We start from the raw sequence: 12,500 nt of genomic DNA, 5'->3' as shown, positions 1-12,500 counted from the left end.
CCATTGGACGCGAGACCACACTTTGATACCAAGAATCTAAGGCACTAAATACAGTCATGCATCACTTCATGAAGGGCTTAACGATGGGAATAAATTCTGAGAAACGTGTTGTTAGATGCATTTCATTGCTGCGTGATCATAGAGTATGCTAACACAAACCTAGATGGTAGAGCCTACCACACACCAAGGCTGTATGGTATGGCCTATTGCTCCTAGGCTACTGTACAGTAACATGCTGTACAAACCTGTTGTTATACAATGGTATTTGTGTATCTAAAAATAGAAAACGTATAGTAAAAACAGTAGAAAAAAATAAAAAATGATACACCTGTATAGGGCACTTACCATGAATGGAGTTTTCAGTACTGGAATTTGCGCTGGGTGAGTCAGTAAGTGAGGGGTGAGTGAATGTGAAGGGCCAGGACATTACTGTGCACTACTGTAGACTTTATAAACACACTTAGGCTACATAAAATGTACAAAAATATTTTTCTTTGTTAATATTAAACTAACTCTAGCTTACTGTAACTTTTAATTTTTCATTGTTTGAATTTTAATTTAAATAATTGTTTAGAGGCAGGGTCTTGCTCTGTCATCCACTGGGGTGCAGTGCACAATCGTAGCTCACTGTAATCTTGAACTCCTGGGCTCAAGGAAAACTCCCACCCTGGCCTCCCAAAGTGTTGGGATTACAGGCATGAGCCGCCGCACCCAGCCTGTAACATTTCTACTTTATAAACCTTAAATATTAAAAATATTGACTCTTTTGTAACAATATTTAGCTTAAAACACACACACATTGTACAGCTGCACAAAATATTTTCCTTCTTTGTTTCTTTATATACTTTTTTCAATTTTTGTTTTTTTTCTTTTACTTTTTAAAACTTTTTAATTAAAATCTAAGACACACACTGATACAGTTTGGCTCTGTGTCCCCAGCCAAATCTCATCTTGTCGCTCCCATAATTCCTACGTGTTGTGGGAGGGACCCAGTGGGAGGCGACTGAATTATGGGGGCAGGTCTTTCCTGCGCCATTCTGATGAGAGTGAATGGGTCTCACGAAGTCTGATGGTTTTTCAAAAATGGGAATTGCCCTGTACAAGCTCTCTCTTTGCCTGCCACCATCCATGTAAGATGTGACTTTCTCCTCCTTGCCTTCTGCCATGATTGTGAGGCCTCCCCAGCCACGTGAGTCCAACTAAACCTCTTTCTTTTGTAGATTGCCCAGTCTTGGGTATGTCTTTGTCAGTAGCATGAAAATGGACTAATACACACACACCTTAGCATAGGCCTCCATAGGGTCAAGAACATCACTATCACTGTCTTCCACCTTCCATCTTGCCCCACTGCAAGGTTTTCTGGGCCAGTAGCACACAAAGGAGCAGGTATACATGCTAAAATAATATAAAAGGTATAGTATAGTAAATACATAAACCAGTAACAGAACCATTATTTATTATCATTGGCAAATATTATGTACTATATATACGTAACTGTCTGCGTTATACTTTTATATGACTGGCAGCACAGTAGGTTTATTTATACCAGTGTCACCACAAACGTGTGGCTAATGCCTCATGCTATGACATACATTTTGACAACTTCGATGTCACTAGGCAACAGGAATTTTTTTTTTTTTTTTGAGACAGAGTCTCGCTCTGTTGCCTAGGCTGGAGTGCAGTGGTACGATCTTGGCTCACTGCAACCTCTGCCTCCTAAGTTCAACCAATTCTCATGGTTCGACCTCCCGAGTAACTGGGATTACAGACATGTGCCTTCATGCCCAGCTAATTTTTGTATTTTTACTAGAGAAAGGGTTTCGCCATGTTGGCCAGGCTGGTCTCAAACTCCTGGCCTCAAGGGCTCCGCCTAGCACAGCCTCCTAAAATGCTGGAATTACAGGCATGAGCTACTACGCCCAGGCTGGCAATAGGAATTTTTGAGTTCCATTATAATTTTATGGGACCGCCATCATATATGTGGTCCATCCTTGACCAAAATGTTATGCAGTGTATAACCGTGGTCAGAGTGGCCTTTGTGTTGTCTGCCCGTAGCACCTAAAGAGTCTTTGGAACAAGACCAGTAAATAACAACATTTGTTACATCCAACTGAATCTAAGATTTTTGAATCATGCTTCATCTTTTTATTGACAGTACATGAGCAATTTAGATAATTCTTAAATTTTATTTATTTTTAATAAGTAATAACTATATGATATGTAATGTGATATTTTGATCTATGTATACATTATAGAAAATATTCAATTGAGATAACTAACATATACATCACCTCACTGACATCATTTTTTTGTGTGTGTGTGGTGAGAATATTGAAAATCTATATATATATATTTTTTGGCATTTTGAAACATAGAATATATTATTAACTGTGGTCAACATACAGTGCAATAGATCACCAAAACTTACTCTTCCAGGCCAGGCGCGGCGACTCATGCCTGTAATTCCAGCTCTTTGGGAGGCTGAGGAGGGCGGATCACTTGACGTCAGGGGTTTGAGACCATCCTGGCTAACATGGTGAAACCCCATTTCTACTAAAAATACAAAAAATTAGCCGGGCATGGTGGCGTGCCCCTGTAATCCCAGCTACTCAGGAAGCTGAGGCAGGAGAATTGCTTGAACCCGGGAGGTGGAGGTTGCAGTGGGCCAAGATTGCACCATTGCACTCCAGCTTGGGCAGCAAGAATGAAACTCCGTCTCAAAACAAACAATAAACCAAAAACTGTCTCTCCCGGGAACTAAAACTTTATACCCTTTGATCAACAACTTTCCTTTCCCCATTCCTCCTCCTCCCCACCACCCATTGTAACCACCTGTCTGCTCTCTGTTTTTAAGATATCAACTTTTTCAGATTCCACATAAGTACAATATTTTTCTTTCTGTGCCTAGCTTATTTCAATTAGCATAATGTCCTCTGGTTTCACCCATGTTGTCAAGAATTACAGAATTTTCTTACTTTTTAAAGCTGAATAGTATTTCATTGTAGTTTATAAACCACATTGTATTTATCGATTCATCTGTTGATGAACACCTAGATTGCTTCCATATCTTGGATATTGTGAACAATACCGAAATGAACATGGGAGTGCAGATAGAATCCCAAGCCACGATTTTAACCACTCTACTTTCTGTACCGGTTGTAGATGCTCTTTTTTCTTTTTCTCTAAACATCTCTCTTGTACAAATATTGGCTGTTAAGGAATAAAGTAGTGGATCTTTTCTTCTAAGCATTTGTTGCTTTATAGTTTACAAAGAGAGTCCAGAATTTAAACCTAAGCCACGTAAGTTTCTGAATAGCTTATATTGAAGTAAGAATACTAGGAGTTCTAAAGACACTGGTTCTTCCCCACTATGCTACTATCAGATTAGTATAACTTATTAAAGTAGCTAGAGATAAATATCTCAATGGCACTCTTTAAGCACATTAAAGCCAGTGGAAACTGCCCAATTTTATTTCCTTTTTTTTAAAATTTACTTTTTTTTCCCATTCATTGATGGATTGATGGATAACAAATACAGAACAAATGATTTTAATTTTGTGGTATATATGCACAATGCCCATTTTAAATCGACCATAAAACTTAAACAATTTTTTTTTTTTTTTTTTTAGTAGCTTTACGAGTACAAGTAGTTTTGGGCTACATGGATGAATTGTATAGTGGTGAAGTCTGGGATTTTAGCGCACCCATCACTCAAGTAGTGTGCATTGTACCCAACAGGTAGTTTTTGTCCTTTACCCTCCTCCCACCCTCCCCCTTTTTGAGTCTCCAGTGTCCATTATACCCCTCTGTATGCGTTTGCATACCCATACTTAAAACTAAGAACATGCAGTAGTTGGTTTTCCATTCCTGAGTTATGTCACTTAGAATAATGGCCTCTAGCTCCATCCAAGTTGCTGCAAAAAGACATTCTTTTGTTCTTTTTTTATGACTGAGCAGTATTTCATGGTGTGTGTGTGTGTGTGTGTGTGTATATGTATATATTTATATTTATGTTTATTTTCTTTATCCACTAATTCATTGATGGGCACTTAGGTTGGTTCCGTATCTTTGCAGTTGTGAGTTGTGCTGTAATAAACAGATAAACATATGTGTGCAGGTGTCTTTTTGATTTGATGACTTCTTTTCCTTTGGGTAGATACCCAGTAGTGGGATTGCTGAATCGAATGGTGGTAGATCCACTTTTAGTTCTTTAAGAACTCTCCATGCTGTTTTCCATAGAGGCTGTACAAATTTACATTCCCACCAGCAGTATGTAAACATTCTCTTTTCACCACATCCGTGATAACATCTATTGTTTATTGACACTTTAATAATGGCAGTTTTGGCTGGGGTTAGGTGGCATTTCATTGTGGTTTTAATTTGCATTTCCCTGATGATTAGTGATTTTGAGCACTTTTTAAATATGTTTGTTGGCCATTTGTATGTCTTCTTCTGAGAAGTGTCTATTCATGTCATTTACCTACTTTCTGATGGAATCGTTTGTTTTTTTTCTTGCTGATTTGACTTCCTTGTAGATCCTGGATATTAGTCCTTTGTGGGCTGCATAATTTGCAAATGTTTTCTCCCATTTGTAGGTTATGTTTACTCTTGTGATTGTTTCTTTGGCTCTGCAAAAGCTTTTTCATTCAATTATGTCTCATTTACTTATTTATTTTTATTGCATTTGCTTTTAGGGGTCTTGGCCATAAGTTATTTGCCTACACGAATGCCCAGAAGAGTTTTTTCCTAGGTTTTCTTCTACAATTTTTGTGGCTTTAGGTATTAGATTTAAGTCTTTAATCCATTTGGAGTTAATTTTTGTATATGGTGAGAGAGAGGGATCCAGTTTCATTCTTCTACATGTGGCTGTCTAATTTTCTCAGCACTGTTTATTGAACAGAATGTGCTTTTCCCAATTTATGTTTTTGTGTGCTTCTTGAATATCAGTTGGTTGTATTTGGCTTTATTTTTGGGTTCTTTATTCTCTTCCTTTGGTCTATTTATCTACTTTTATACCAGTATCATGCCGTTTTGGTTACTATATATTTTTTTTTTCTTCTTTTTGAGACAAAAGTCTCACTGTGTCACCCAGGCTGGAGAGCAATGAGGCAATTACAGCTCACTGCAGCCTTGACCTCCAGGGCTCCAGTGCTTCTCCCACCTCAGCCTCCCATGTAGCTGGGACTACAGGTGCACACCATCACGCCCAGCTAATTTTTGTATTTTTTGTAGAGACAATGTTTTGCCTTGTTGCTCAAGCTGGTCTCCAACTTCTGGGCTCAAGTAGTTCTCCTGACTCGGCCTCCCAAAATGCTGGGATTGCAGGCATGAGCCACTGCACCCTGCCTACTATATCCTTATAGTGTAGTTTGAAGACAGGTAATGTGATGCCTCCAGATTTGTTCTTTTTGCTTAGGATTACTCGCAAAGCTATTTTGATTGTAATTCGTTATTCAGCAAGAAGAGTTTATAACAGGTGATTTATTTAGTTAAAGGAAGAAAGTTTAAGGAATCCTTAAGGAGATAATAGACCTTGTCAATAAACAAGCATTGAAATAACTGATAATTATTCATTAACCAGATAAAAAGAAGGATAAAATTTTTAAAAGCCCACATTTTCCTCAATGCACGATGGTGATATGTGGTCTGTGGCATATACTTGTATCAAGGTCATTCCTGGCACTTTCAAACTGCGTTATTTAAAAACAGAAAAAAAAACCCAGCTGTTAGGACAGAAACATGACTCAGAGTAGCTTAAGCAATGAAGGAGATTTATTGGCCTATACTTGGGAAGAACAGGAGTGGAGTGGGTTTTAACTAAATGGTATAGAGATTCTAATTATGTTGTCAGGACTCTCTCATTACCTCAGCTCTGATTCCCTCTTTCTGTAGGTCCTCTTCTCATGTAGATGGCTTTCTTCCAAGTGGTGGTGATGGTGGTGGTGGTAGAGGGAGCTTTGTGAGGAGGAAGACATTGTGACAGAAAGTTTCAGAATTAAGTCATTCTAAAGGAAAATGAGAACTTTCTTCCCGCAAAGGCCTTCCCCTCTGAAATAGCCCTGTAAGTCATTTATTTTTTGTTTAATCAACTGTTTCCTCCGTAGCCTTTATCACAAATTATCTCCTTTATTTAATTGCTTACCTAATTATTGTTTTTCCTTCCAAGTGCAAGGTAAAATCCATCAGAGCAGTAACTGTGCCTATTTGTTTCATTACTGTAGCCCCAGCATCTAGTGGGCACTCAGGAAATAGTAAGCAGCAAATATATAAAATTCCAGGAAGGGACTCAGATCCTCTTTGAGCCACTTGACATTATTGTGGTCTGCAGAGTAGGGTACTGTGATTGATATACCTACTAGAATCTCATGGAATAGGGAAATGGATTTACCATAGGTAATGGAGATAACATTAGCTAAAGGAATTGGGAAAAGATGCTGAGCAAACAACAAAAAATATCTGTCCACCATATGTGTTTTATGTCCTTTAAGCACAGTTTCATATTTTACCCAACTACCTAGTCTGATGTGTAATGTTATGCAGATTCTGCACTGCATGAAGGAGTTTGCTGAGGGGATAGAGCGTGGGCTAAAATCCAGACCAGAGCTCCACTTACAGGGCTTCCTTTTTCCAGGAGGCACTCTGTTTTTAATTTTGTACACATTTGGATGGTCTCTGTGTATGGTATCCTTGGTTGAGTATCCATCTCTCCATCTAAACTTCTGAATAGCTTATACTAAAGTAAGAATACTAGGAGCAAAAGTATGACCTGGATGTGTCTGTGCATCTGGATCCCACGGGCCCGCTCAGTGTTGACTACGTGCTTAGCCATGTTTGCACATATTCTGAGAGATGACTGATCTTGGGAAATTCTGAGATGACTGGTCTTGGGAAATTCCCCCTTGTTTTCTTTCTCTCCTCTCCATTTTTCTACCTAGTTTTGATAGTCGGTCAGGTTTTCAAAGCACAGATTTTGAGCTTTCTGGACTTTAGAATGGCTGAATGGTGACACTGTCATCTTTCTTTCTTGTTTACCTACATTTCTCTGCATTTCCATTTTGATCATCCTGAAAATTCTGCATCAGGAGGAAGAAGTTTCCTATCACTGGTCCTCCTGTGGAATAGAACTGTCTTATAGCTCAATCCCTTTGGGGTTTGTTTTGCCTTTTATTTGATTAAAGATCTACTGGGGCAGTGAAATACTCACTACTTTTTAAAAAGGTAGATGAGTTCAAGGAACAGGCACCCACTCCATCTAACTCATGTAAGGCTGCAGGGGATCTCCTAAGTTCCAGATGTATAGCTCAGCCTTTCATTACCTGGAAGGCTCTCTGCTCTTTTCTCTCTTTCTGGGACTACAGGGTTTCATCTCTGCTTCACTCTGGCCATTGGTTTCATTAATCTGATTTTCTTTTTTCTTTTTTTCGAGATGGAGTCTTGCTCTGTCTCCCAGACTGGAGTGTAGTGGCACCATCTTGGCTTACTGCAAGCTCCGCCTCCCCCGTTCACGCCATTCTTCTGCCTCAGCCTCCCTAGTAGCTGGGACTACAGGTGCCCGCCACCTCGCCCGGCTAATTTTTTTGTATTTTTAGTAGAGACAGGGTTTCACCGTGTTAACCAGGATGGTCTTGATCTCCTGACCTCGTGATCCGCCCGCCTCCGCCTCCCAAAGTGCCGGGATTACAGGCGTGAGCCACTGCGCCCGGCCAAATCTGATTTTCTTTAAACACCAACTTTCTCTGTATACTGGCCAGCCTATAAGTGGCAAAAATGGGAACTGGTGCTTAATCTACTCATCAGAGTCTCAGTTCAAGTCCACAGGAAGTCTGCACCATAATCATCACATGGAGAAGTTAAAAATAAAAAATTTATGGGCCTCAAACACAGACATTCTGAGTCAGTAGGTCTGGTGTCCTGGAATCTATATTTTAAGAATGTTCCCCAGAAGGAATTCCCAGATCCCAGACCTCTCCATAATCACAAGAGAGAGGAAAGGAAAGTGAGTGAGTGATAGAATTGATGAGCCAGGCCCTAGCACCCACTTATGTCCTACATAGCCGCTTCTCTTTCTCCCTTTGCCACTCCTTGCTATTGATCTTCCTATCCAGAGAGGAGCTGGATATTCTAAGACATTGGAAACAAATACTAAGGAATATAGTAGTTTTCATTAAAAGCAATAGTAGCAGCAACAATTCTCAGTCTAGCTTGGCAGAAATGCAGTCCAGTTAGGTGTTGGGGCCACCCATCCCTTATCAAATCAGTGCCATTTGTTTGGTCTTGGATGCTCTTAGAAGTATAAGACAGGTCTAGGTGTTTCTGAGACGCACCTGATAGCTTGGAAAGCCTTGCCAGCTATGGCAGCAATTGTCAGGCTGTCTCCCTGGTCAGGTGGTGGGTGACCTTGCAGCTTCAGTGCCCATCACTCTTTGATGTGCCACAGTTATGTGTTCATGTCTCTTAGTTCAAAGTCTTCATAGAGACTCTAGTCACTGAATGGCCAGCCAGTCAGGGACCTCCCCTGGGATTATGGGCCAGAGCAACTGAGAACCATTAATGGACAGAGCAGGGCATAAATAAGTGCATTACAAGCTTTCTTCTGGCTGGCTTGCAAATGGAGGTTTAAATGAATATTTGTAATTTCTTTTTAGTTTTCTTATTCCTAAATGAAAGAAGGATTATATTCCCAAATCAATTATAATGAGTTTTTATATCTCAGAGGTACAAATATGACTCCAGCCTCATTTTATATGTGAAATAAATGCCCTATATAGTATTCAGGATACCTACCAAGTGTTTTTATAGTAAACATCATCCTTGTCTCTTCATGTCTTAATAATAAAATGTATATTATATTGTAAATAAAGTAATATGGTTTATTATTTAATGTTTAAAGTATAATGCCATATATCTTACTTTTGTAGTGTACTAACATATGCAAAGGGTGTAGCAATTTGATTCTGAGTCCCTGCAATAGTAATAAAAGCCATTACTTTATTTAAAACATTTGCAATAGTAGGCCGATAAAAGATCCATTAACATTATTTAAAAAATACAAAAAAACTTTGTCCACTACTCGTGGGATTTCAGCACTCCAGCCTGGCAGTTGAAGAGGCTTAAGACCTTATGTGGATATTGATCACAGAAAGTATGCAAAGATAAGAAATACTTTTAACCAAGACTGAGCACAAAAATAGCTCGTATTATATTTCTGTACACGAAGAAGTTGTATGGCACAAAGCAGTTATGTTTTAAGCCCACAAAGTATAGTATCAGTACCTTAGGGTTGGTTTAAGAATGTGTGTGTTTAATACCTTTGTAAGAATTTAAGTATCTATCTTGATGCTGAAACTATCTTGTTTATCTGATTTTTAAAAAGTTATTTGTTTTTCCAGATCCAGTCCTTCTGTGGAACTTCTGAACATCTTTTATTAGTGGAAATATTTTCTACACAATGAAGTCAACAACTTAATTTAAACCAGTGTTCGTGTGGTTCTGATTCATCTGCTGTGGTTCACGAAGCTTGAGATCTGAGGAGTACAGGGTCTTTTGCGATGACAATATGACTAATAGTAAAGGAAGATCTATTACCGATAAAACAAGTGGTAGTCCAAGTAATGGAGGAGGTTTTGTAGATTGGACTTTACGTTTAAACACAATTCAATCTGACAAGTTTTTAAATTTACTCTTGAGTATGGTTCCGGTAATTTACCAGAAAAACCAAGAAGACAGGCACAAAAAAGCAAACGGCATTTGGCAAGATGGATTATCAACTGCAGTACAGACTTTTAGTAATAGATCTGAGCAACACATGGAGTATCACAGTTTCTCAGAGCAGTCTTTTCATGCCAATAACGGGCACGCATCATCAAGCTGCAACCAAAAGTATGATGACTATGCCAATTATAATTACTGTGATGGAAGGGAGACTTCAGAAACCACTGCCATGTTACAAGATGAAGATGTATCTAGTGATGGTGATGAAGATGCTATTGTAGAAGTGACCCCAAAATTACCAAAGGAATCCAGTGGCATCATGGCATTGCAAATACTTGTGCCCTTTTTGTTAGCGGGTTTTGGAACAGTTTCAGCTGGCATGGTACTGGATATAGTACAGGTGGGCTTTCATCTTCCTTTAACTTTCCTGTCTTTTTTTGTTGTTCCATTTCTGTTTAAAATGCTTTTTGTAGGTTACTACTCTCAAACATTTACTTTAGATTTAATTTATCCCTGGTAAAATGAACAGATGCTGACTCTGGGAGAGAATCTATTTCTATGTGGGAGTTTTTCTTTTTCCCCTTTAGAAATTCTGAAAGAATAGTTATTCTGACTATAAAGTAACTCTTCTCTACAGACCCCAAAATAGCTTGGTTAAAAGAAAAACTTCCCAAAATGTTATGTTTAAATACTTTCTTACTTTTAAAATAAAAGTTAATATATACTCATTAAATTGAATTCAAACATTAGAAGGTATTAAATAAAACATGAAGTTTCTCTTATTCCTTATCTCCAAATCAAAACTCTCCTCCTCTGCAGAGATTACCATTGTGAAGTGTTTGTTGTATACACTTGCAGGCTTTTTTCTGTGCTTACATATATACATAAGAGAGTTTTTTCAAAAATAAAAATAAAACATTATATATATTTTTCTGCAACTTATTTTCATTGCTTAGTAATACATCTCTCCAAATTGGTACACAAACATTTTCTGCATTTTAAACTGAGTGCATGATATTCCACTGAATGTATATACCAAAATTTAGTTACTCCTTCTTCCCTGTTGGTGCTGTAATAACTATCCTTACAAATATAAGGATATATATTCATATAATAATATTTTCATAGGCTAGATTTAAAAACAGCATTATTGGATATTAGGGTATGTATTAATATCTATGTTTAAAATTTTGTAGATACTGTCAAGTTGCAGTCTAAAAAATTTGTACCAATTTATACTCCTACTGTCAAAATATAAGTACTTTTATTTTTTCATGTCCATATCAACATTGGGTATTTATTTTATTTCTTTTTTTAATTGAGACAGGGTCTCGCTGTGTGGCCCAGCTCACTACACCCTCAACCTGCTGGGCTCAAGTGACCCTCCCACCTCAGCCTCTTGAGTAGCTGGGACTGCAGGCACACTACACCTCACTAATTAAAAAAAATTTTTTGGGGGGACAAGGTCTTGCTGTGTTGCCCAGGCAGGTCTCAAACTCCTGGACTCAAGCAATCCTCCCACCTTGGCTTTCCAAAGTGCTAGGGTTTACAGGTGTGCACCACTGTGCCCAGCCAACATTGAGTCTTCTTGATCTTTTTCATATTTGCCAAATGGCAGGAAAATGTTATCATGTTTTAATTAGCATTCTTTATTATTAATGTTTAGCATATTGTCATATGTTTATTGGCCATTCTTTTTCTGTGAATTGTTTTGTATCTTTTATTTTTAAAATTTATGTGCTCCTTATTGATTTGTAGATATTCTCGGTTTGTTTTGTTTTGTTTTGTTTTGTTTTGTTTTGTTTTAAGGCAGAGTCTAGCTTTGTCGCCCAAGCTGGAGTGCAGTGGCATGATCTTGGCTCACTGCAACCTCTGCCTCCCAGGTTCAAGTGATTCTCCTGCCTCAGCCTCCTGAGTAGCTGGGACCACAGGTTCACACCACCATGGCTCACTAATTTTTGTATTTTTAGTAGAGATGGGGTTTCACTATGTTGGTTAGGCTGGTCTCAAACTCCTGACCTCAAGTGATCCGCCTGCCTCCGCCTCCCAAAGTGCTGGGATTACAGGTGTGACCCACCATGTCTAGCAGATTTGTAGGTGTTCTTAATGCCTTGTGGTTACCAAATACCTATTATATAATTATCTTTCTAAAGTAATAAATTGCCAAAATTTGACAATTTATTCTGTCAGTTTTTGTTTATCAGTCATAGAAATGGAAAGTATTAGACATATTATCCTGTAATGTGCTCTTATCTTTCATTGTTTTTTTCCCTAAAGGAACCTCAGGTTATTTGTGACTCTAAGATGCTATTCAAGAGGTAATATTTTTATCTAAATGGAAAATGTACATAGAAACATTTTTCCACCATCAGTTGGAGAAAGGATATGAGAGGAACTGTACTGCAGTACATTAAAGTTTTAAAAAGATAATAATACCAAAGAGATATCAAACCTCCATTCACTTGAAATATAATTGTTGTAAGTTCTTATAGTAGTATCACAGCTGTGACAATAGATAGACTAGTTTTGGTTGGGATTTTTTATTGAGATACCAGTTATTCTGAAGAAACACTTAGTATTTAACTATAGAATGGTAACATCTATAGGACTAAGGTGTTAGAGTACAGCTTAGCAGAATATTTACATAGCTCATTGTGTATCTGGAGTAATGTTGACTTACTTCCTGATACTGAGAGAACAGCACACATGTAATTGGAAAAAGTTCCTTTTACGATTTTATGAACTTTTACAGTGCTAGCCCTAAGGATTTTATAATGTTAAACTTTAGT

The 12,500-nt window shown here is 38.1% G+C and overlaps 1 protein-coding gene across 6 annotated transcripts in view; it reads left to right on the top strand.

Moving 5' to 3' along the window:
• The window catches only part of SLC41A2 (solute carrier family 41 member 2), a 141,013-nt gene that overhangs the window by 20,732 nt on the left and 107,781 nt on the right, over positions 1-12,500 (top strand). For all 6 annotated transcript variants that reach the window (XM_050748472.1, XM_050748474.1, XM_050748475.1 and 3 more), the window contains one exon: positions 9,390-10,111. In XM_050748472.1, coding sequence (XP_050604429.1) covers positions 9,557-10,111 — 555 coding nt within the window. In that variant the 5' untranslated portion in view covers positions 9,390-9,556. The remainder of the gene's footprint in view (positions 1-9,389; positions 10,112-12,500) is intronic.

This window comes from Macaca thibetana, chromosome 11, assembly GCF_024542745.1.
Source record: "Macaca thibetana thibetana isolate TM-01 chromosome 11, ASM2454274v1, whole genome shotgun sequence".
In the NCBI taxonomy this organism is placed as follows: Eukaryota; Metazoa; Chordata; class Mammalia; order Primates; family Cercopithecidae; genus Macaca; species Macaca thibetana.
Note: the sequence above shows the minus strand (reverse complement) of the source record. Positions and strands in the feature narration are given on the sequence as shown.